Below are 27,138 nucleotides of genomic sequence, written 5' to 3'. Positions count from 1 at the left end.
ATGGTGGATGTAGTGTGTGTACTGTGAATACAGGATGTTTGTGTAGTGGATGCTGTGTGTATAGTTAATGCAGAGTGTGTGTCAGTATAGTGAATCCAGAGTGTGTGCATAGTTTAGTGAATGCAGAGTGTGTGTTAGTGTGTAATGAATGCAGAGTGTGTCAGTGTAATGAATGTAGTGTGTGTGTTAGTGCAGTGAATGCAGAGAGTGTGTTAGTGTGTAGCGGATGCAGAGTGTGTGTGTTAGTGTAGTGAATGCAGAGTGTGTTAATGTGTAGTGAATGCAGAGTGTGTTAGTGTGTAGCGGATGCAGAGTGTGTGTGTTAGTGTAGTGAATGCAGAGGGTGTGTTAATGTGTAGTGAACGCAGAGGGTGTGTTAGTGTGTAGCGGATGCAGAGTGTGTGTGAGTGTAGTGAATGCAGAGTGTGTGTCAGTATAGTGGATGCAGTGAGTGTGTTAGTGTGTAGTGTATGCAGAGTGCATGTTGTATTAGTGAATGCAGTGTGTGTATTGTATTAGTGTATGCAGTGTGTGTTGTATTCGTGTATGCAGTGTGTGTTGTGTCAGTGTATGCAGAGTGTGTTTTGTGTCAGTGTATGCAGAGTGTGTTGTGTTAGTGTTTGCAGTGTGTGTTGTGTCAGTGTATGCAGAGTGTGTTGTGTCAGTGTATGCAGAGTGTGTTGTGTTAGTGTATGCAGAGTGTGTGTTGTGTATGCAGAGTGTGTGTGTTGTGTCAGTGTATGCAGTGTGTGTGTGTGTTGTGTCAGTGTATGCAGTTTGTGTGTGCAGGGCCGTCTTTAATAACGACTGGACCCTGGGCAAGCGTTTGCTTGGGCCCCCTGGGCCCTGCCGCCGTCGCCCCTCACTCCCTGGTATGCAATCACGGCATCCATCCTAATGCAGTGGCGGCACTAAAATAGAATGAATTTTATTGGGACACCCAATTGCAAGAATGGACTAAAGGTAGAACCCCATCTGTCGTGCAACTCCAACAATGCTTTGACAGCTGGTGCTCTACCAATTTCCCATGCTTGCAGGGTTGTATTTAGCACTGTTTTGTGTGTTTGAATGTAAGCATGTGTTTGTATGAAGTATGTTTGTGTGAATGTGTTTGTATGTGGTACTGGAGTTTGAATGCAAGTGTGCATTTATGTGTAGTGTTTGTTTTTTGAATGTAGGAGTGTGCTTGTATGTAGTGTTGAAGTTTGAATGGAGGGGTGTATTTGTATATAAAGTTGCGGCTCAGATGCACAGGTACATACTCTGACACACAAGCAGATACACAGATACATACACTGACTACATACAGATAAGCAGGCACATACACTGACAGACATACTGACACACAGGTACATATATTGACACACACAGACACATACACTGGTAGACGTACTGACAGACACACACAGGCTCATATACAGACATACTGACACACAGGCACATATACAGACATACTGACACACACACTGATCAACATACTGACACACATACACTGACAGAAATACTGACACCCACACACAGGCACATACACTGACCGAGATACTCACACACACACACACACACACACACACTGACACACATACAGGCACATATACGGACACACACAGACTGATATACTGACAGACACACAGACACATACAGAGACTGACACATGCATGAACATGCACTGACAGACATAATGACACACACGCAGACATACTGACACACACACACACAAATATATTTACACACAGACAGACCTACTGACACACAGACAGACACACAGACACACAGACAAACAGACATACTGACACACAGACATACTGACACACATGTAAAATGTACATTTTTAAACCCACCCTCCAGTTTCCTACCTTTTGCTGGAGGGTGGATTCTATGGGGTCCATTGTGGTGCCTGAGGATGATGGGAGTGAGGATCCCCCATCCTCACTCCCTCGCGACTCCTCCTGCCACCTTCCATGCTGCTCCTCTCTTTATGGGAGGAAGTGACTTGCGGCTGTCACTTCCTCCCAGCCGGCTGCCGGAAAGCAAGGGGCCCGGTCGCGGTGTTAAAGGGAAAGAGCGCCCGACCGGGCCCCTGCTGATACAAGCCCTCCGGGTGGCCCTAAGTGCATGGGCCACCCGGTGGGACTCAGAGGACGGGGGGAAAATTTTACATAATTTTTTTTTTTTTTATTTAATTTTTTTTAATGTTTCTCCCCCCTCCCTGCTTACCTTTGTCCAGGGAGGGGGGAGATTCCATCCCTGGTGGTCCGGTGGGGGGCCCCCCGGCTCCCTGTTACCGCATAGGGAGCCCAGGCAGCACACAGCTTCTCTTCTCTCTTCAATTACTCTCGCGAGACCCGCGGAGCGTTGCCATGGCAACCGGGTCTCGCGAGAGTTATTACAAGAGAGAAGAGAGGAGAAGCTGTGTGCTGGGCCCCCTCTGCGGTAACAGGGAGCCGGGGGCCCACGGCTGCACACATAGATAGCGATATTCGCTATCTATGTGTGCAGAGAAAGAAAGTGGGGCCCAGGACTGCCAGGGCAGTCCGGGCCCCCCAGGGCCGCCGGGCCCGTGACAACTGTCACGGTTGTCACCCCCTGATGGCGGCCCTGCGGACTTGGCCATGTGCGATACATTTGGCGATGGGTAATGAAGGTTTAAATAGAAGAGATACTGTAATACCCCTCCTTAACAATTCACATTTTCATACAGGTCACAGTTTCTGTGATGCTATTAAATATTAAAATGCAGCGTTACAAGATTTAGCACACTTTTCTTTTTTTGCTGACTGAAAGGAACAGGATCAAATTTAGATTTATTTTTTTTTGTATCTCAGATTGGAGAATGGGGTCATAACCTATGCCTGCTTTATTCTGCTTTTTTCTTGCCCTGGGGAATAGAACTGTCGCAATAATTGTGTGAATAGAGGTTCTCTGAGGTTTTGGGGTATTCTTTGATAACCAAGGCTCACCGATCGATGCCTACTATCCTGATCCTAACAGCCTTGTCCACTCACTGTTTTTGTGAATAACAAGTCTAGTCTCTCGGTATTATCCCAGCCTTTAAGTACTAAGCAAATATTATAATAGTGACTTGTTAAACTAAGCGTAATCAACCTCTTTCTGATCTCTGATTCTAAAGTCACATAGAGGCATATTGTATATGTGCATTTGCAACCTTTTCATATACATGATATAATAACAAGTGTTATTTTGAATGTGTCTCAAATTGTATACACACACACACACATCCGTAGTGACAGGACAATGCAGGGAACTAATGCAGGACAGCGAGACAGGGCCCTGAAATTGGAACTGTCACGCCAGAAGCAGATTGTTGGGAGGTATGGTTAGTGAATAGCTCTGACCGTGTTAAATATGAATGATCCATGGGTATGGGTCAGTGTGTGTGTGTGTGTGTGTGGTCAGCCTGTGTGTGGATGGGTAAGGGGGGCTTCAGTCTGTATGTGGGGGGGGGGGGGTCAGTCTGTATGAGGGGGGGGGGTCAGTCTGTATGAGGAGGGGGGTCAGTCTGTGTGTGTGTGGGGGGCTTAGTCTGTGTGTGTGGGGGGCTCAGTCTGTGTGTGTGGAGGGGTAGTCTGTGTGTGTGTAGGGGAGCAGTCTGTGTGTGTGTATTATTATTATTATTATTATTATGATATTTATAGAGCGCCGTCAAATTCCGCAGCGCTTTAAAATGGGTGGACAAACAGACATGTAGTGGTAACCAGACAAGTCGGACACACAGGAATAGAGGGGTTGAGGGCCCTGCTCAATGATCTTACATGCTAGAGGGAGTGGGGTAAAATGACACAAAAGGTAAGGATAGTATTAGACTAGTGACAGTTGCAGAAGAGGAATCAGTTGGGAGCTATTAACAGTTTAATTGATACGCTTTTATGAAGAAATGGGTGTATGGGTCAGTCTGTGTGGGGGGGGGGGGGGGGGGGGGTAATCTCTGTGTGTGTGTATGGATCAGTCTGTGAATGTGTCAGTCTGTGTATGTGTATGGGTCAGTCTGTGTAAGTGCTAGAGGTCCAAGAGAGATACCTCTCATTTTGTGACCTCCCCTGTATCCGATGGATAGGCAGCCTTCTCAACCACCACAGATCTGATGGTGCCACCCCTTTCCTGCAATTTAAGATCAGGGAAAGGGGAATATTCATTTTTTATTTTTTTAAACAATAAAGTAAAAAATTTGAAGCTCTTCCCTATCCCACTCTCTACACCCCCCATATACAGTGCCCCTCCTTTAACACAGAGTACAGACAGTCACACACAAAGGCAGGTAGTCACACAGACAGTCACACATACAGGCAGGCAGACAGTCACACATGCATGCAGACACACAGGCAGACAGTCACACAGGCAGTCTCTCTCACGCACACACACACAGGCAGGCAGTCACAAACAGGAAAACAGTCACACACAAGCAGTCAAGACAGTCACACACAGGCAGGCAGGCGGGCACACACACGCAGGCAGGCGGGCACACACACACAGGCGGTCAGATAGACAGTCACACACAAAGGCAGGTAGTCACACAGACAGTCACACATACAGGCAGGCAGGCAGTCACACAGACGGACAGTCTCACACACATACACAGGCATGGAGACACACAGGCAGGCAGTCACATACACACAGGCAGGCAGACAGTCACACAAAGGCAGGCAGGCAGACAGTCAAACACACACACACACACACACACACACAGGCAGTCAGACAGTCACACACAAAGGCAGGTAGTCACACAGACAGTCATACATACAGGCAGGCAGTCACACAGATGGACAGTGTCACACACACACAGGCATGCAGACACACAGGCAGGCAGTCACATACACACAGGCAGGCAGACAGTCACACAAAGGCAGGCGGGCAGACAATTACACACACACACACAGGCAGTCAGATAGTCACACACAAAGGCAGGTAGTCACACAGGCAGTCACACACACACACACATACACACAGGCATGCAGACAAACAGGCAGACAGTCACACATACAGTCTCACACACACACACACACACACACACACATACAGACTTACCTCTTTCCATTTTGGTTGGAAGGGGAGTGGATGCACTTGGTTGTAGTCCTTCTTTCATCCCTCTTCCTGTGCAGGGGCTTTGGGTATTAGCTCCGCCTCCGCCGGCCGTTAAGCCCCGCCCCCGCTGCCGCTATTTTTTTTTTTTTAATAGACTCGAGTGGAGAATAATTAATCATCCACCCGGGTACCTGCTTTAGCTCCCCAGACACCGGCCATGTGCGAGCTGTGTCGGCTGTCAGGGCGCCCCCTGCTCCATGGCGCCCTGTGCAGCCGCACAGCTCTCACACCCCTAAGGCCGGCCCTGCATACACACACATCATCTCTTTACCCACATACCTTCACCCCCACACACATATGCATACATACATGCTTCACCCATTACACACCTAATCTCATATGTATAATATAAAAACTTCAGCTCCTTAATAAGCACACAATGCAACCCCAATACACATACACACTTTACAGGCCCTCTCAGCACACACACACAATCTCAAAAGCTCCTTTACATGAGCACGTGCTCAAACTACAACCCCTACATACATGTTACATGTACATGTTACATGTAGTACACCATAAACAGACTCCTTTATACACACACTTCACCACAGCTCCTTCTAAACACCATGAAAAAGTATCTTGCATCTCCTGAAAAGGTTTTCCAGTTTCCATGAAAAGGTGTCTTGCCTGTAATAAGGAAGGCACAGTAGTGGAACTATAGGCAGTGCTGGTGCTGCGGTTACACCGAAGCCCATCGAGTGCCCATGCAATTAGGGCCACCCGATGGGCATGTGTCTTCAGGTGCCCAAAACAGTTGTTGCACCAGGGCCCACTGTATGTTAGTTCTGCCACTGTTCAGCAGCTTCCCCAGCACACAAGCTCTGCCCCTGCATGGAAGATCACCTCCACGTACGCAAGCTGCGTCCCCAATCTCTGACTGAGACACACAGTGAGACACATACACAGACAAAAATGTTCTCTATTTTAATTTTAATTTAAATCCTCCCTACCTTTGTGAGAGCTGAGTGGATCTTTCCCTGGCGTCCAGTATGTCTTCACTCAATCTTCCTGCAGTTTCTCTCTGCTCCCCTGCCCCACAGTGAGACACATACACAGACAAAAATTTTCTCACAATTTGCTATTTTAATTTTAATTTAAATCCACCCAGCCTCCCTACCTTCATGAGAGCTGAGTGGATCTTTCCCTGGCGTCTAGTATGTCTTCACTCAATCTTCCTGCAGTTTCTCTCTGCTCCCCTGCGCGCTCTCTGTAGTGATGCCGGGGCCGGAGTGACATCATGTCACTAAACAGCGCTCGAGTGAGCAGAGAGGAACTGCAGGAAGGTTACTGCTCCCTCGCGCGCCGGCTCCATGCTCCCCGCGTCGGCCGTCTTTAATGTTTCCTGCGCGGCTTAGCAAAGGGCTGACAAATGTCTAGTTGCCAGGGTGAAATGTCTAGTCGCCATGGTGACCTGGCGCCTAGAATAGATATATATATATATATATATATATATATATATATATATATATATATATATGTGTTTATATATATCCACACACACATATAAACATTTTATAACTGCCCTCCTACTTTTGTCCCTGGTTCCTTATGTGCCCCCCTAAGTATGAATCCTGGAGCCGCCACTGCATGTGCTCCTCCAATCCTGCTATATTTCTTTGTGAGAAACATTGGAGATATTTGGCACCAATATGCTGTGTGTGATGACAAAGAATATTAAGACCTTCAGAAATTAAAAAACGTCACAATCACCATTTGGGGACTTTTCCCCCGATGGTGATATCACCGCTGGGGGTGCAGTGATTGTGGGGGGCCAGGTACAGATAGGATTTACTTACCTGAACCTCTCCCTGGTGGAGTTTGTGCTGGGATTTCAGTGAAATGCTAACACTGTCAAATGAGTATTTCATAAAGATTCGGTCTTGTTTTACATAACCAGAGGAAAGGAGGAGAAACTGTGCACCAAAACCACAACATTACGATGCAGTGGTTTTGATGCTTAGTGTCCCTTTAATGTGGCCCTCGTTACAAACTATTTCTGGAGCAGAAGAGAATGGCTGTCCCTGAGCTGATTTATTAAGACGATTTACATGAATATAGTGCCTTTGACGGTCAGTGTGCTTCGGAGCCCCTAGTGTGCTGAAATCTGGTTTTCTACTATAGTTAGATCTGTTTCTAGCCACCTGCGTGTGACTTGAATAGAAATTAGAGCTGAGTCTCGCTAGGATATACACAGGATAATTGAGAAAAAGACAGCAGCAGGGTACCTGATCACCCGAAGCAGACTAGGAAACAAATTTCATGCTTTAACTTGAAGCTGACAGCAGCAGAAGCTGCATTTCAGATCAATCACTTCGCCTGTCAGCCTTACAGGGTTAAATTTGTGGTCCTACACCTGTCGTACGACGCGCGTTTAGTTTTTTTAAACGTCGCTGAGAAGCACAGCATTTTCCTTTTTTATTTCCTTTTCAACATCTGTGCAGGGAATCCAGTTCTTGATGCTGTCATAAACTTTCCATTCGTTTAGGAGTGATGAGCTGCTTCACTGCAAATGTGTGGCAGCCACAATATTTACAAAATCTACAGCCATCCAAATGTATTTAAATCTGCCTTAGCTATATCAAATCTGAGCGTAATATGACTCAGTATATGTTTTCAAGGATATCTTTACTGTACAGACTACCAAGTTTGTCGTAGAAACAAGGCTGTTTATTTTATTTGTTTGACTTATTTTGCTGTTTTCGTGTTATTTTATCTCAAAATGTATTTACTAACACTTTGTGTATTCCATGAGTGGTGATGATGAGACAGACAACCCCCCTGCTCCCATCTCTTCACATGATAATTTGGCATGGGGATTCTTGTTTATGCAACCCCAATATGCTTGGTTGCATACTGCCATACTGTTGCTGTAGTGTATGACATGGTAGGAAAATGAAGAAAAATGCAATAAAAGTGTTTAAAACTTAATCTGTCATAACTAATAGATTATTCACTATACCAGAGCCGTAGCTAGCTCCTTTTGCGCCTGAGGCAAGAACAGAAAGTGCTCCCCATGATATTAATCTAGAGAAAGACTGTGGTACAGCATGATTCCTATCATTATATATTGATCTAGACATAGAGGGTGGGATATCGTGACTCCTGTTTGTGGGATTGAGCTGTGGGGGTAGGTGCTGTTGTCTTCATGTGCATAGGATTTGTAGTGTTTGTGGGGGGAGATAGGGTCTGTACGTGTGTGCGTGTGTCAGAATTGGGGCTGTCATGTTTATGGAGGTATGAGCAGTATGGTGTGTGTTTCTGTGTGAGTGGGACTAGATTGTGTGTGATGGGTTGCAATGTGGAGAGATATGGGGCTGTAGTGTAGAGGGAGATGTGGTATCCTTAAATACGGAAATCCCACATAAAGGTTATAATTTAGGAAGTTATTTACAACAGCTGAACGATCAGAATTAAGAAAAGCCCTTTTCTTAATCTTGATATTTAAATTGTTTAGTAGATAACTCCCGTATAGCTATCCTTATTTGGGATTTCCATCTTTAAGGATCACAAATTTAGGGAGCTATAAACTAAACACATACACATTTATATACAAATAAACATATAACCACAGATATGTACACACATAACCACAGATATACACACATAGACATACAAACAATCACAGATACACACACATCATCACATACACAATCACAGAACTACAGTCACACATACAATCACAGATTACACATACACTCACATAATCACAACATACACATTTAATCACAGACATAAACACATAGCTCAGCTCAGCACTAAACTGTGAATGGGCAGCTATATACCACCACTTAAATCAGAAGAAATATTTTTTTTTATGTTAGTTTTGCTTTCTGGTTGTCTACTCACAACACTGTATTAGGGTTTATTCACTAAATATTAAATTGTGTTGAATTTAAAACCAAATTGCAAAAATCAGGCTAAAATATTTAAAATATGTCTAAAGTGGAGTTCGAATTTTTCTGAATGAATTGTTATTCTCTACATTTTACATTTCAGTTTCTAAATAAATAAATCATTTTCGTTATTGTGTGACCTAGGTGTTGAAAGGCTAACCTTTGGGCACTGCTCATTTTCTGAACTGCATTTCCCATAATGCTCAGGCAGCCTAAATGTGGTCAGACATTTTTTTATTAATATGCTTGGCATGCTGAAAAATGTTACACCCTTTGTGCTACATGATTACCAAGTAAGAAGCTAACAGTTTTTCCTTGTCTTCTAGATGGAAATTCGCTACGTGTACAGAAGCCATTAGCACCATAATTGCTGTCTATCACTATGACAACCAGTCGCTGCAGTCACCTTCCTGAGGTCCTACCAGACTGCACAAACTCAGTCCCATCCGGAAAGACAGTGGAAGATTGCACCAGTCTTGTGAATGGGCAGCCACAGTATGTCATGCAAGTATCAGCAAAGGACGGTCAGCTGCTGTCTACTGTAGTACGGACTCTAACTACTCAGAGGTAACAATTCCCCTCTCTTCTAAAAACATCAGTGTGAGCAATGTATTATTAAAGAAACACTTCAAGCATCATTACCAATATTACACTCTGTAGGGTTTTTTTTTTTTGGTGCCAGGAATGTCTTGATGCCACCCCCTTCTCCCCCCCCCCCCCTTTGTAAGTTGTCAAACTGTTTTAGAAGTTTTTGATATCTTACGCCCTTTGCCGTTTCCTGAATGCCCTGTTTTTGCTGGAAAGCTGGGAAATTCTAAGCAGGAGCTTCCCTGAGCTATCCAGAGCTAAACCCTCCAGTGCAGGCTGAGTGTCATTGGCTGAGAATATAGATAAAATAAATTAGGTCCAGGCACTCAGGGTTGCTGCAGAAAGGCAGGTTTATTGGAACAAAAAATGCAACGTTTTGGCCTACACAGAGGCCTTTATCAAGCATAGCGCATGAGCGAGCTTCTTTGTGACTTGTAGAGACCAAGGAGCTTTTCTAAGCCTTTGTCTGTTATCAGAGTTAAATTCTTTATTTTTGTTGCAATGCATTACCATGGCTCTTCCCAGGTTAAAAGGTTAATCCAGAGGTGGCCTGCGTGCTCTTTCTCTAGAGGGGTATTCGCTACACCTCACTGACGAGGCCCAAAGTAGGCCAAAACAATTGTCTGGCATTGCTGTGTCTCTCGTGGGAGAACTGAATTTCAGCATTTCAGTTCTGGACTGCCCATACGATTCAGTCGGATAGGTTTCGGAATATGTTCTCTCTGTAATGGCACAAGTGAGCAAAAACTATTTTGAGACCTGAGTGGGGATTTACCGAAGTGCAAGCTACTGAGTTTCTCTAAGCTTCTGTCTGTTCTCAGAGTTCTCATATTCTTTGTTTTTGTTGCAGAGATCATGGAGTACCACTGCGGTAGTGTATATAAATGGCCCATAGAGCACCAGTAACAGGGTGCAGCGACTGCCTCCATTGCATTGTAGTCCTTTAAAGATCTGAGTCGAATGCCAGGGTATGTTATTCAAGTTCTAGAGTGGGAGAGTTTCTGACTGCTGAAATTACTGCCATCTTGTCCAGGTGTGTGACAAATTGCATGATGAGATCCCTGGAGGCCTGATTAGGGTTTTCTGTTTGTGCACGGATCCTATAGAAGCGGTGGATGAAAAAGCTCTTGGCCTGCTTAGGTAGTAAGAGATGGTGAAAAGGGCATCTCAAGAAATGCAGTAGCTCCAGTGGTTCTAAAGTGTCTGAAATACCCAGATTTTAATATTCTTGCGGCTGTTGCGATCTTCATGGTCCTCCATATTCTGCGCCATATCAGCCGAAGTCTGCAATAAGCATTTTTGCTTAGCAATCACAGAGCCTTGTCCTACCTTTGGGTCCAGTGAGTCCTCCTCTGCAGCTCTAATTCTCCCGGTGAGGGTATATAAATATTCCCGCAGTATTAAGATGTTAGCTTGAAATAATGCACATATATCACCTAGAACTACTTTTATGTGACTCTTAGTAGCTGTATTATTAGATTTCTCATCGGAGGACGTATGGTGCAATCCCCCTGAGGTGGGGATCTTATCTAATGTGTCCATTGAGAGTACCTCTGCAGATGTTGAATCCTCCTCTTGCTGAACAGCCATCTTAGGTGATTCTCGTTCTTTCTTCTTTCGTCAGCTATCTCACCTTGGTTACATTTTTAAGTCAATTGACTTAATTTTACAGATTTTCATATTTTCTAAGCGCAAGGAAAACATTTTAGGTGCTTATCCATGGGGATTTACATACTGTATATATATATTTTTGCTGTGTTACTTTGTCAGTGTTCATTGGCAAATATTCAAGGAAAGTGGAAATATTATAAAGATCTCTTTGCTTGTAGACAGGTTCTTCCTGTGCATTTCCAAGTTCTTTGAACACATAGAAGAGAAGGTTTTGATACTCTCTGGTGGATGCTAAACTCTCAGGGTTCTAAGGTTTTTTTGCAGACACACAGATCATCAGGTTCATTCACAGAGAATTTTTATTTCCCAAAAATCTGGATGTACTGTTCTTTGTGCTGATGGTCAGCTCTCTACAATCTCTGTGTACAGTACAGACATACTCTAAGGACGATGATACATGGGAAAATATTCTGTATAACATTACCTGCTTAACATTTTAAAGAAAAAGTGTGAGACTCTTACACAGCCAAGAAGTTTAGATAGGTATGGTTTTATTTTTTTTCTGTTCTGTTTTACATTTATTTGTTTATATATATTTGTACATGATTGATGAGGCTGTCAAGTCACAGACTGATATATAATGTAGATAATGGTGTTGAGATGCATATTTAACGTTCTATAAAGTAATGGCTAATTTGCAATATGCTTATGAACATTTATGTTAATCAATATGACTTACATGAATAACTTTTCGGTTTAAAATATAAAATGGTACATATATGCAGACTGTGGTAGAACTAACAAAGAGGGCCCTGGTGCAAGAACATTTTAGACCCCTCATATGGTAAGGTGGCCAAAATGTTGTTCACAATCCTCATACAACTCCAACAATACATTGCCAGCTGTGAATCTACCATTTGTTCATCCTTGCAGAGTTATACTTAGCACTGATCAATTTTTGTGTGCTTGTTTTACTATGGAGTTTGTGTCTGTGAATGTAAGGATGTATTTGTGTGTAGTGTTGGCATTTGAATGCAGTTGTGAGGTTTTATGTATTATTGCCATTGAAAGCAGTGGTGTACTTCTGTGTAGTGTTTGCTTTTGAATTTAGGGGTGTGTTCATATTTAGCATTGATGTTTTAATACAGTGGTATGTTTGTATGTTGAATGCAGAGATGTATTTGTGTGCAGTGTTGGCATTTGAATGCTGAGAATTCTGCACATATACACTGACACACATACAGATACGCAGACACACACATAGAAACACAAGCAAATACACAGAAAAACACACTGACACACATGCAGATACAGTTATACAGATACACATACTGACATACAGATGGACCCCTCCAGGCGGCAGAATGGTCGGCACGGAGCCGGCCCTTACCCCAGGATTTGGTGGTGGTCCAGGGAAGGATGCCCCCAACTTTGTGAGCCCTGTGTCGTTGGGGTGAGCTGGACCCCTGGCGGACCGGTGGCCGGGGAGGCGAGCGCCGGCGACATGCATGAGACCGGAGAAGGGTGAGGCACCATGGGGCTGGAGCTCCGACGGGGAACTGCAGGAGTTGGGGAGGTGCAGGGGACAAGGGGCCGAGGACTTTTCAGGGGTGGGAGTCTGCCGGACTGCCGACATCCCTGAGTGCCCACAGCACCGCAGTGTTCCCGGTTGCACGGCCGGAGCAGGCCTGGAGGGGAAAAGAGGGGGACAGATGCACCGGAGGTGCTAGAGAGACCTTGCAATGACCGACCGACTGGACACATAGGAGCACCCTTGGCATGAGCGTACCAGAGGCCACGGTAGGGAGCAGCCTGCACAGTTACACCTTATCTTGCCAGGCACTGCTATGCCACCTCCAGCGGAGAGACTTAATTATTATTATTTACTTTGTCTGAGCACTGTCCCAAGCAAAGAATAAATAAAACAACGAAGGACAGATAAGGATAAAGGGACTGTTTCATGATACTTCGTTTGAGAAACCGTTCTTTATGCAATTTTAGTTTTTCCTTGCTTTGATTATTTGATACTCGTTGGTCCTCATTAAGTTAGCTTAAAATGCTAAAGGAATTCATAGTTTATGCCATAATACCAATAGGGGTCAATGATTGATGTTGTTTATAGCTGCGTATATAATAGCTGCCAGCTACGTGACAAGCTGTGGAGTAGCTTCTTCCTATATACCTGATAACCAGATAGCTTTATTATATATTAAGCCAGGCTATTACAATGCGTTCTACATGTTTGTAGCTTTAACTGTACTGCTTATGTACTACCTGACCATGCACTGACTTATATAAAACTGCACGATCTGTTTGTATCAGGCCTCCGAAATCCGATAGATCGGGAAGCCTTAATATCTGAGATTAAGTTATCAGGCCGTTATACATCGCAATATTCATTCTTATTGTAAACCTGCGCCGTAATTTATGAAGCGCAGATGCGGGACAAACGGCTCTGACTTATCACAGTCATATGATACTGGGCAGACTAGATGGGCCGAATGGTTCTTATCTGCCGTCACATTCTATGTTTCTATACATATCGGCCTTTAATATAGTCGTACAAATGTGCATACAACACCTAAACCCGACACGATTACGATTGTTCTAGGCCTTTGTTAACTTACAGTCATCCTACTTAATGCTCAATCTCTATAGTTTCCTACGTCAGCGCACACCCACAAAGTTAAACTGTTAAATGGTGGCCATGCGCTAGCGTAATGAGTCACAGCATAGGCAAATTTTCGCATACTTGCTCTTACCAGCAGTATGACTGCCTTCAATAATACTGTAATGATAACAAACGGTATAAGTCTTGCTTTCATGCAGACCCCTCTGCTACTACTACCAGAGCTAAACAAACATCAAAGGGCTATGGTTGCCCCCAGCATTGAAATTGCCATTCTGAGTTTAGATAAGGTCTTTAGTGCAACGCACCATTCCCAGCCTCGCATAAACTGCGCTCTACAACTATTACTCATGCGCTTATTACTGCGTTAGTTATATGTAATAGCACTAGCACAATCTCTGCAATTTATGCTGTAATGCTTGTAAGTACATTCCTGTAAAGCTCGAATACGCCTATATGTTTTGATCCAATACGCCTCTGCGCAGGCGATAACCTGCACTACCACCTATATGCTGACAATTAAGCCTCTGCGTAGGTGACTGTTCCTCTTATTGAATGTTACCGCTTACGCCCCTGCGTGGGCAACCACTTGCCTTATAATGTACCAATTCGCAATCTGCACTTATACTGTGAAACAATAAAAATATTAAAAACACATACTGACATACATACAAACACAGATGCACACACACTGACGCATGTGCAGATACACAGACACACAGATACATGCATTGACACACATACAGATGCAAACACTGATGCAGATACAGAGACACATAGTTAAAGGGCTGCAATTTATGACCAGGCCCATGAGGACACATGCCCGCAGCTGTATTCAGGGCCGGCCCATACATAGGACTGACTGGGGCAGCACTTTAACAGGAGCAGCATTTTGCATTTATATGCAGCAGAGGTGGCTAATCAGTCAGGTCCTCGGTCAGAGTTCGAGGACCCGACACGAGGAGAGGGCCTGGCGGCTTGCCCTGTGTGCTGTCGGCCCCCTCCATCAGTCTGCCCAGGGAGAGCCTCCGGTCTGCAGATCCGCCAAGTGCAGAGCTGCAGACCATGTGATGAAAGGCTTGCGAGCTCCCAGAGCGTTGCCGTGGGTTACCACGGCAACGCTCTAATTGGTCTGCAGCTCACACCCGGCGTAGCTGCACACATTTAGAGCCTGCCCACTGGACCACCGGTGAATGGAGCACTGAAAAAATAAAGGTACGTAAGTGTGGGTAGATTGGTCACAGCCTGCCCTCAGCTCACAGCCTGTCACCTCCCTCACCATGCCCCTTACAATGTCACCTTCACATCCTGTACTCCACACTGTCACAATCATATACTGCCCCCTACTGTCACCCTCACACCCTGCCCTTCACCACTGTCACCCTCACACCCTGCACCCCCCGTTGCCCTGACACTGTCACATCACATCCTGCCCCCCACTGTCACCCTGTCACTGTAACCCTCCATCCCTGCCCCTCCCACTGTCGCCTTCACATCCTGCTCCCATACTGCCATCCTCATATCCTGCTACCCACCACTGTCACCCTCACATCCTGTCCCCCACACTGTCACCCTTACATCCTGCACCCTACACTGCCCCCTAACACTGTCACCTTCACATCCTGTCCCCATACTGTCATCCTCACATCCTGCCCCCACACTGTCACCTTTACATCCTGCCCATTACACTGTCACCTCCACACTGTCATCCTCACATCCTGACTCCATACTGTCATCCTCACATCCTGCCCCACTCCAGTGTCATCCCCACACTGTCACCGTAACATCCTGTCCCCATACTGTCATCCTCATACACTGCCTGCCACCACTGTCACCCTCACATCTTGCCTCACATCCTGCACCCTACACTGTCACCCCCACACCCTGCACACCACCACTGTCACCCCCACACTGTCATTGTCACCCTCACATACTGCTTCCCGCCATTGTCACTCTCACACCCTGCCCCACACACGGTTACCAGCACACCCTGCCCCCACAGCCTTCCTACACACTGCCCCCCTATACTGTCCCCTTCCTACACACTGCCCTCCTATGCTGTCATCTTCCTACACACTGTCCTGACATTCCTGCCCACAGATAAGAGGCAGGAAGGGGGGATATCCCCAATTCAATTTAAACTGCTCGCCCCATCATCATTTATCCAACTCTACACACACACTACATGCACTACACAGACACTACTACAGACACTGCATCCACCACACATACACTACATCCACTACACACGCTGGCTCCACTATACACACACAGACAATATATTCAATACACACACTGCAAACAATACACACTACATCCATGACACAATTACAGACACAGCATCCACAACACACAGACGCAACATCCACTAAAACACTGAATATGATATACACACTGCATCCACTACACAAACAGACATTACATTCACTGCACACACTGCATGACATATAGAAGAGGGGAGTGGTCGCCCTAACAGACTAAAAATCCCTTTAAACCAGAGCTAGGATTGTTAGTGAGTGTTGCATTGAAATTATTTTATAATCTAAATTTCTGAAGAATTTTTGCTATTATTTATGTTTGTATTTAAATGAATATACTCCTGGTTTAAAAAGGAAAGCCAATTGTCTACCTTTTTTTAATCAATTTCAAGTTCACACTTTAAAGGACCACTCACTATAGGCACCCAGACCACTTCAGCTTAATGCAGTGGTCTGGGTGCCAGGTCCATCTCGGGTTAACCCTGCCTGCTGTAAACGTAGCAGTTTCAGAGAAACTGCTATGTTTACACTAGGGTTAATCCAGCCTCTAGTGGATGTCTCATGACAGCCGCTAGAGGCGCTTCCGCGCTTCCGCGCTTCCGCGCTTCTCACTGTGATTTTCACTGTGTGATTATCACAGTGAGAAGACGCCAGCGTCCAAAGGAAAGCATTGAGAATGCTTTCCTATGGACTGACTGAATGCCCGCCGATGACGTCCGAAGGAGGAGGAGAGTCCCCAGCGCCGAGGGAGCCCGGCGCTGGAGAAAGGTAAGGGATTTAACCCCTTACTCCCACTTCATATACAAGATGAACAAATAAAAACAAGATTTTTTTTTAAACCAGTGGATGCCAATAGGTATATTGAAAAAAGAATTAAGAATTAGACACAGCTGCTCGAATGAACAGGATTTTACAAGTCAGGCAAAGAAAATAATTTCCGGAAAAAGGATACGAAGAGACCAAACTAACAACAGCAATGGAAGAAGTGAGAAACATTCCAAGAGAACAACTATTGTTCTACAAATAAAGAGATACCAGGAGAATGAGCACAAATGAGGCACCCTTTATATGCAATTTCAATGGTTATAATAATAATAAAAGTGAATAAGGCAATTAAAAAATACTGGCATATTTTACAAGGTGATCCAGTTCTTAAAAATCTTTTACCCACCCAACCAAAAATTATTCATAGAGGTGCTGCTAATCTCAAGAGATCTCGAGTCCATAGTAGTGAGGGCCCACAAACAGCAAGACACGTTTTGAATCAGAAGAATGGCTTTTATGGCTGTGGTACATGCTTGGCATGTAGGTCAACAAAAAGCAAAAAAAGACACCTAAATAACATCAAAGAACACATTAATATAGATATACCATCAGGGATCAACTCACATGTTTTTCAAAAGGGGTAATTTGTATATTGAAATGCCCCTGCAATTTATTATAATATTGGGAGGACCATCAGATGTGTAAACATCAGAATATCGGAGCATGTAAGAAATATTAAAAAAAGGACTGGAGACCCATAGTGTCTCCAACCACTTCAAGATTCATCATAATCAAAATGCAGAAAACCTGTTCTTCTGCCCTCTGAAGTCAGTTTAAGGACCAGTATAGGCACCCAGACCACTTGAGCTCAATGAAGTGGTCTGGGTGCCAGGTCCCTGTAGTTTTACCCCTGCAGCTGAAAACATAGCAGTTTCAGAGAAACTTCCGCGATTCTCACTGTGAAAATCAGTGAGAAGACGCTGGACTTCCATAGGAAAGCATTGAGTAATGCTTTCCTATGGGCGGTTTGAATGCGCACGTGGCTCTTGCCACGGTGAATTCCCTAGCGCCGAGGGAGCCTGGCGCCGGAGAAAGGTAAGTAGCGGAAGGGATTTTAACCCCTTCAACCCAGCGGGAGGGGGCCCTGAGGATGGGGGGGCACCTAATGACCCTATAGTGCCAGGAAAACGAGTTTGTTTTCCTGGCACTGTAGTGGTCCTTGGAGAGGGGGGACTACAATCGAAAAAAAGGAACAGAAGAAATGAAATTAATTTATAATTTTAATACCCTAATTCCCCATGGCTTAAATTCCGACTTTGAGGTCTGCCATTTCTTCTAATTGAGATTTAATATCTATACTTATGGGCACATTATAGTCTGATTCCCTATCATCATTTTAAAGTTAATATTTTAAAGATACATTTTTTTCATTCACTTTCCCACATTATGGTGTATTTTGAAAGGTTGTTATACACAGCTCAGAGGGTGCACTATACAATTATGTATCTCCCTTGTATTAATATTTCATTGTTTTTATACGAGGAGGTGCATTATGGGATCGTCTCATATCCTTTTTTGTAATATTTTAGTAATATTTTATTTTTTGATTCTATTACATCCTAAAGCTGTTTTTTCATTTATTAGAAATATGGTTCTTTCTAATCCAAGTGACAAATTTTTACCCATCAAATGCAAATTTTTATCCCATAACTGGTTTCCTATTAATACAGTATTATCCAGCTCAAGAGAACATTCTTAGTACAACTTGTGCTTAAGATAGGTATAAATTATTAGTAAAAACCAAAGAAAATAAAAAGTTACCTGCGCTCTCTCCTTAATCCCTATGTATATTTAGACAAATGGAGGTCATCTAGTTGCTCCAATGGCCATTGGAGGGAATGCCCGCCTGCCAACGCCAAGGCAGACCCCCCTAAGCGGGTCCTAACACTGACCCTTCAGCCTGCTTCCTTGAGCTTCTGGCAAAGATATCTCTAATGAGACAGAGAGGGGTATTTTTTATATACACCCCTATATACGGTACTTATTAACCTTTAATAGGGAACACATGGGATGGGCGGCAGCATTGTAACCAGGCTGTGTGATACAAAGTAAATACAAATACAAAAAGAGAAGTCCTGTGCTCACTCCCATCACTACTGGGCCGGCAGCAAGGACTACAGTACACATCAGCCCCAATATATAGTAAAATTATTACTTTGTATATATGGAGATATAAGACCAACACTGCGACTTTCACAGAGGACTAAAATCCCCCAGTAGAATGCACACGTCACACTGCATGCGTTCCACTGACGCCGACCATGCGTTCTAACGATGCAGGTCACACCAACCGGATGTAGAAAGCACGACGTCTGTATTGAAACAATGCATTCCAAGTGCAGACAGACGGACCCGGAAGTACCCACAAGACAAGACTTAAAAGGTTGCCAAGGAGGCTCCCTATAACATACACAGACTCAGGAAGCCCCCATCATAGGGCGAAACACAAGCCATCAGGCAGTGCCAATATTGGACCAATTTTGACTTATTTGAACTTTTTTCATTTAACCATCAAATAATTATTTTTATTGCAAATTGTGCACTTTGTTTATTTTATTTCATTTAATAAAGCCTTTTTATATTGGAGAGAAGCTTTTCATCTCATCTTTACTCCAGAATCTTTAAAGGCTACACAAGGACCGACTGGAAGAAGGATGGGGACATCCTAATAAGAGTCCCTCTGCACTACCCATGAGAGCCATATGTTAAGATTTGGCTCCATGCTTATGAGTATCTGATATTCACAATATCTCTACGTTATTTATGCTGGCAATATTGTTATGTTTTTGTTTTTCTTTATAGAATCATCAGACGTGTGTCCCACCCATTGTATGTATTTTAGACCAATTTATATATATTTAAGATTGGCAATAAATAAATAAATAGTTTAGTGGAAAATTCTTCTTTCTCTGTTCAAATATTTTGTGTTATGATGAGCCAGCCACTTATTTTTTAATATGTGGTAAATTTGCAATGTCAGTAAAGGAAGTTGTTTGTTAAATAGTTTCAGGAGTCCCAGAAGTGTCACATGCAAGAATTGCCTCAGAAAGCTGCTTAGCACATTCCACCTGCATTTTAATGCATCTTATCATTAAGTAGCTGAGATCAACTTTACATATTTTAAATATGACTTCCACACTTTGAAAGAAAATCCCTGTTCTCTGACCAACACTGTGCAAGTGGTTTAAGCTCTGTCTCAACAGTTGTCAAAAAAACATTATAGGATTTGTAGACTTTCATGTGTGTGACGAAGATACAGTAAAGTATCTTGGTTGGCCTTATTTCTAAATGACATGCCTTCAGCCAACCGTGACTTGTAATGAGAAAAAAAACCACCACTAATGGAAATGCAGTGTCGTGCCTGCCAAATATTTCCAAAACTTTTTGTATGAAGAACACTGCTGAGTATAGAACTTACTACAATTTGTGTAACAGTAACTGGACTTATGTTGGATCTTTCTATCCTTACAAATGCATAGGGTGACCTTCATATTTAAACCAACTTCGTGCCTGCCCAATATCTAAGATGGGCAGAGGGCTTTCCATTTCAGTGGTTCTCATGAAGAAACATGATTGGATATTGTGAGAATTTGTAAGAGCAACCTATAAAATATATATTTGACTGTGAGACTCATTAAATTGTAGCAGACTTATTTCACTTTAAGGACTTAATGGACCTCAGCTCAGGTTCAGAGATGGTCAGTTTCATATTTTGCAGAGGATTTTAGGAGGAAATGCTACAGATTGCTTGGCTGTACACACTTACTGGACACATTAGCTCAAGCATGTCAAAATCAAAGTCTAGCACGGGCCAAATAAACAAGGTTTAAGTTGCGTACCCCAGTGCACCTCCAGGTCCTCCACTGTCCAGCCGCAGCCATTGCAACACTGACCGACACACACACTTACTGACACACTCAGTGACACACACTCTCACTCACACATAGACACACTCACTGACAGACCCACTCGCTGACAGACATACACAGACACACAAACACACACTCTTACTGACACACATACACACTGACACAGACACACATACTCACTGACAGACACACACACTCACTGACACACATACACTCACTGACATACACACACACACTCATTCACTGACAGACACACACTCACTGACAGACACACACTTTACACATTCTTGCACACACTCACATCATTGTATTTATGCCTGGGGTCCAGTGGGGATCTTCTATCTGGAGATCTCCTTCCTACTACTCACTGCTCCCTCACACGTTTAGTGATACCTGAATATGATGTCATATTCTGGCACCCGGCATCACTACAGATGGCACGCGCGAGAGAGCAGTGAGGAGCAGGAAGACTGAGCTCCTCCAGCGACCTCTCTGAGTCCTGGCCGAGTAAATTTTAGCAGAGTAGGCACCTGCAGTGTGGAGAAAGCAGGTGCCTACTCTGCTGTAACACTAAGCATGTACTTGCGGCTCGCCAGGCCACAAAGATGTCCATTGTGGGCCGAGAGTTTGACATCCTTGCATTAGCTAGTCTTTTTAGATACACTTTTTTTTTTCTAACGCTGCGAACATTAGTAGGGCCAGACAGCTTCTTTTTTTTTTTTTTTTTTTTTAAGTTTTAATGTTCTATAATCACTTTCTAATGTGCTTTTAGGAGAGATGGATGTGCTAGGCTGCTTTTTCCTATTGAAGTCAGAAGATGGTGGTATTTATGTCTCATTGTTCAATTACTTTAACTCTCACTAGGATCATAAGATACAGTCAAGACATACATTCTTTTACATGACTGAAGACTTTAGGCATTGAATTATGTAATACATAACTGTAAATTTTGCTTTAGCTTTTGCTCCATTGAGGATTACTTTCACCAATTCATTGAATAATTTGAAAGTTTAACTATTACCTGTGGGATTGTTTTACAATAATATTATTTATTCTCTGCTTTGGCCCTCTCAGGACTGGTCTTACACATAAGGTATAGACAGGACAGAAGCGCGTACCACTCTATAGAGTGGCCAGGCTGACTCAGGAAACAGATGAAATGTCTGCAAGCAGAATTTTAGGAAGCATGCATAAGACGAGGTCAAAGAGTAACAGAGAATCAGTAAAACGAGAATACAAGCCAAGCTCAGGATTACAGAAATCAGGAAATGTAAAGCAAGTCAGAGTCAGATATCAGAAATAAATAACTAAGGAAACGCACTGTTTAGTAAGATAACCTAGAAGTATATATACCCTATACTGGGTTTTGATTGGTTACAGAGACAGATTATGTCATATGTGTGCTACCAACTGCACATCATCAATAAAATGTAAAAAAAACAATGTACGAATAAGAGAAAGGAAAGGCATTTATTGCCATCGAGGACATTGAATGGATGCACCACGTGCGCCAGAACGCAGAAGGGTCTTAATGTCTCAGACACTTGTGACCCACCTGCACCACAAAGGAGTAAGTACCATAAGAGGTCCTACATTGGCCCACTTCTTTAATTGTTGGAAGCAGTAGAAAATGCAAGCACTGGAAATTATGGGTAACATGGTTTTCCAAGATTTAATGACAGACTAAGAAAAGAAGCCTGTTCTGTGTTTCCATTAACACATCAAGTGCTGTGAATTCTCACACAAGTACACACTTAAGTATTCCTTGTAAGTTTTCAGCTTTTAAATTAAAATTCCGGCGTAATGTAACCAGCTCCAACACCATTGTGACCCTTAGGCAGAAATACTGAACATCACATTCATATATCATTACTACCATTTTAATATACATTAATTTACACCAATCTTTCAACTTCTGTAATCTAGTTCAGAGATATTAGTATGCTTCCTTCTCACACAGTCAAACACGGTATCCCCATCCTGTTATTTATCATAAACCTGCCACAGGCTGTAATTACTACTGTAAGTGACCAATGTTTTGGATTAATGGAGACTGCAAGGAAAGCATGAGGAATAGATGATAATGCAGCTCCAGTGAGCTACATGGTCATTTGATATCACATAATCCCTGTGCCCCATATGCATATAATGTCTCTGCCTTCTGTCTATGACATACAATTATTACAGAACCTAACGAAAAGTCCTGATTTGGGGCCACCACCTGCTGGAGACACCAGAGAAAAGCCTTCATAAATGCATGTAGTGTTGGTGTTTGATTGCTGGGATGTATGCACATATACGTACATACATTCACAAACAAATTAACACACAGACAAACATATAAAAACATTGACACATACACATAAATTCGTATACACACTGACATATACACACAGATACACACTGGCACATAGATACACACCTTGACACATGCACAGACCTTGACACACAGATACACACTGGCACATACACAAACACACATACTGACATACACACACACACACACACTCAGATACACACAGTGACACATACACAAACCTTGACACACAGATACACGCACTGACACACATACTCATTGACAGACACACATACACTCTCACTGACAAACACACAAACACACACACTGACATACACACACTCACTGACAAGCACACATACAGTCTCACTGACAAGCACGCATACACTCTCACAGATAAACACACATACACACACACTCACTAACAAACACTGGGGTCCAGTGGGGCTGCTGGGCTGAGCGGCTGGCGTGCGGGTGGCGAGGAAGCAGTGTTCTTCCTGCTCAGATCCCTTGCGTGCCTCTTAGTGATGCCGGGACCGTAGTGACGTCATATTCCGGCTCCGGCTTCACTGCGGTGTGCGTGAGGGAGCTGCGCAGGGGAGAGTGCTCCCTCGCCGCCTACCTCAATCAGCGGCACCCGACCGGGCGAGAACCCGGTCTTGCAGAACCCCAATTGGGAAATGCTGGTCTAAAGCAAAGCAAAGGTTTTTTTTTACAAAATGAATAATAAGAATGTGGAATTCTCTGCCTGAAAAGGTGGTTTTATCAGAGTCTATACAGATGTTAAAGCAGTAATTGGATTCATACTTGAAAAAAACATAATATTCAGGGGTATCTTTAATTAGTGGGGCAATATCTTTTTGATCCAAGTAATGATCTGACTGCCATTCAGGTGTCAAGAGGGAATTTTTTCCTAATTTTCTGCAAAATTGGAAGCACTTCAAACTGAGATTTTTGCCTTCTTATGGATCAACAGCAAAAACAAATGTAAGAAACAATGAACTTGATGGACACGTCTCTTTTCAGCTGTGTAGCAAGTCAAAACTGAAGGAAATTCGGTAAAAGACACCATGAGGGATAGGTATCTTGAATTATAATGGATAACTTCTGAAATAACTAAAAAGGTTAATAAAATTCACCTTGTGCTGTCAGCTATACAGCCCCTTTAATGTGAGCCCCGCAGGGACGCATTGATTGGTAATGTTACTCTCAAGTACACATTTTTCATAAGCTTTCTTTGTAAAAACTGGGATGTGCTCTAGACCTGTCTTTAGTTTACAATTAACTCACAAGATACCCCAAAACAACTTTAGCATAATGAAGCTATTTTAGTGTATATATAATTGTCTCACTGCTTAATTTTCTGCCATTTAGGAGTTAAATCGGTTTTGTTCCTGTCCATGCAGCCCTAGCCACACCTCCCCCGGCTGTGACTCACACAGCCAGCTTGAAAATATGGTTTCAGATCTTACTTACTTTAGAAGTTTTTATCTTCTGCTCTGTAAATTAAACTGTAATATACACACAGCAGGCGTCTCCACAAGGCCATTAACAAAGCAGGATATAAGGAATTCTAAATTAAACAGACTGTGCAATAAAGGAAGTTTATACAATTTCTCTTGACAGGAAGCTTTTAGAAAGGCTGTGCAAGTCACATGCAGGGAGGTATGACTTGGGCTGCATAAACAAAGTAATTTAACTCCTAAATGGCAGAGAATTGAGCAGTGAGACTGTATGGGCATGATGCTTAATTAAGCTACAGTAGTTTTGGTTCCTATAGTGTCCTTTTAACTAAGCAACCTAGCAGAGCTTGTGGTGCAATTGTTACGTGACAGAGAGGGTTTACTCAGAAAACATTGTAGTGAATGAAAATATGAATTTCAATATTCATGTTAAAATACCTGGGCGGGGGGGGGGGGGGGGGGGGAATTTCCAACTTAGCTGTAGTCACAGGGTCACCTGAAATGTAAAAATTCAGTTTTTACTCTGCTGCCATTCACCGTGAATAAACATTAAACAAGTTCTGTCCCTGTCTTTAGTCTCTGCATAATATGCAAAGAACTCCAACAGTGACATTGCCACCAAGTACCCGGGTTGCATGGGATAGTGAGTTATACTTACCTGAGCCTGTCCATCACCATTCTCTTTTTTCCAGTCCTCTTCAGCTGCTGGCACTGCCAGAAGCCAACGTCAGCGTTGTACTCTCACGCAGATGCAAAAGTATAACATTGAGGTCTATGGAGGATTGCACAATCCTTAAACGACAGAGCCTTTTTCCCTTAGCCATCATAAGTGATAGCTGGAAGGTTGACATGCTTTGACGAGGCTTCACTCCCCCCTTTTTGTCACGCTTGTCAAGAGGAAGAAAAATAGTCTCAGTATTTTGTAATCTTTGTCTCAGTATATCTTTTGAATGGATTGGAATTTCAGTAAAATTCCAACACAGTTAATGTATTAAATAAAGATTGTATCCTTATGAAATACTTATTTGGGGGTGGGTGGGGGGATTGACAGAACCACTTTAATGTGCACCATCATTGGTCATGTCATCAGCACTTGGCAAAGTTTGCAAATTTACTTTGAAACTGAATAGTTTTTTTTTTTTCTTTGACTTTGTTCCAAGCATAATCTTCATCTTTCATTTTACAGTGAGTCACTTATTTTATCCACATTTCTCTCAGGACGAATATATCCTTATCTGAGGCTATAACTTACATACATTATTGTCAGATAGGGAGATTTAGATTTCCTCTTTAAGGTTTATACATATGTGTCCTAGGAGTGACCTGTGCGTTAACTTGCGTTCAGCTGACACAGCTAAAGAATGTTCCTAAGCAAATCATTGCTTTTATCCAAACTTCATCTTCAGAAAGTTTTACCATTACTGGCACATTTACTGACATTTGAAATATATTTTCAAATTAAATGTCAGTAATTTTCTTAATACTAGGGGTCACCTAATCAAAGATCAAAACTGTTAATTAGTGTAAAGGCTAGCCTGTCTGGTTCGATCTCATAGAAAAGCTAATGAAGTTCAAATTGCTGAAAAACATAATGATGGCCATGATAGTAAGGTGTTAGAACAACAGTGCATTGCAGTTCGGTGTGTATGGTACAGCGTAGCCGCAGGCCCTATAGTGTTAAACCCACCATTTAGGTGGCTTGCCCCCCACTTAGCCCCATAAAGGCAATTAAAACTCACCTTATTTTCAGCACCATGCCGGTTCGCCGGCACCGCCCCCACCCCGTTGATTTTTAGTCAATTCAATGCACTGGCTAAAATCGCCAAAGGGGGCGGGGCCAAACACTGTTTCTAAAGATACCCTTATTTTCATCATATCATATAATTTATTATAAAAACTTTTTCTAACTTTGTTCCCCAAAATTTGTTATGCATCTACAACCGTTAAAAAAACACCAGTGCTAATTAGTTTCTAACTTTTGTCCTGAGTTTAGAAATACATACCCAATGTTTACATGTTCTTAGTTATTTTTTTTGCAAGTTATAGGACTATAAGTACAAGTAGGACATTTCTGTTTCAATATATATATTTTTAAAATGTATCAATAGTGACATTGTAACACTGTTTTCTGTCATAAATCTCTAACTCAGACCTCACATGTTCACATTTTTGTTAAGTAGACAACCCAGGGTATTCAATATGGGGTATGTCCAGTCTTTTTTTGTAACCACAAACACTGGCCAAAGTTAGCATTTATATTTGTTTGTGTGTTAAAAATGCAAGAAACTATTATTATGAATGCTAACTTTGGCCAGTGTTTGTGACTAAGTGGCTACTAAAAATACTGAGCATAGCCCATTTGCAATACCTTGGGTTGTCTTCTCTTGCAAATGGTATGCCATCATGGGGGTAATTCTCATTCCTGGGCTACCATACAGTCTCAAAGGCAACATTACCAATCTGGCAAACTTTAATATGAAAAATGGAAAATCAAGCCTTATATTTGACCTTGTAACTTTCAAAAACACTATAAAACCTGTACATGGGGGGTACTGTTATACTCGGTAGACTTCGCTGAATACAAATATTAGTGTTTCATAACAGTA

At 42.9% G+C, this 27,138-nt stretch overlaps 1 protein-coding gene across 1 annotated transcript in view; it reads left to right on the top strand.

The window, feature by feature from the left end:
* Positions 1–27,138, top strand: part of MARCHF3 (membrane associated ring-CH-type finger 3) — a 190,611-nt gene that overhangs the window by 112,471 nt on the left and 51,002 nt on the right. Inside the window, exon 2 of the mRNA XM_063454146.1 lies at positions 9,320–9,560. Coding sequence (XP_063310216.1) covers positions 9,376–9,560 — 185 coding nt within the window. The 5' untranslated portion in view covers positions 9,320–9,375. The remainder of the gene's footprint in view (positions 1–9,319; positions 9,561–27,138) is intronic.

This window comes from Pelobates fuscus, chromosome 5, assembly GCF_036172605.1.
Source record: "Pelobates fuscus isolate aPelFus1 chromosome 5, aPelFus1.pri, whole genome shotgun sequence".
Taxonomy (NCBI): Eukaryota; Metazoa; Chordata; class Amphibia; order Anura; family Pelobatidae; genus Pelobates; species Pelobates fuscus.
This window is presented reverse-complemented; position numbering and strand designations above follow the sequence as displayed.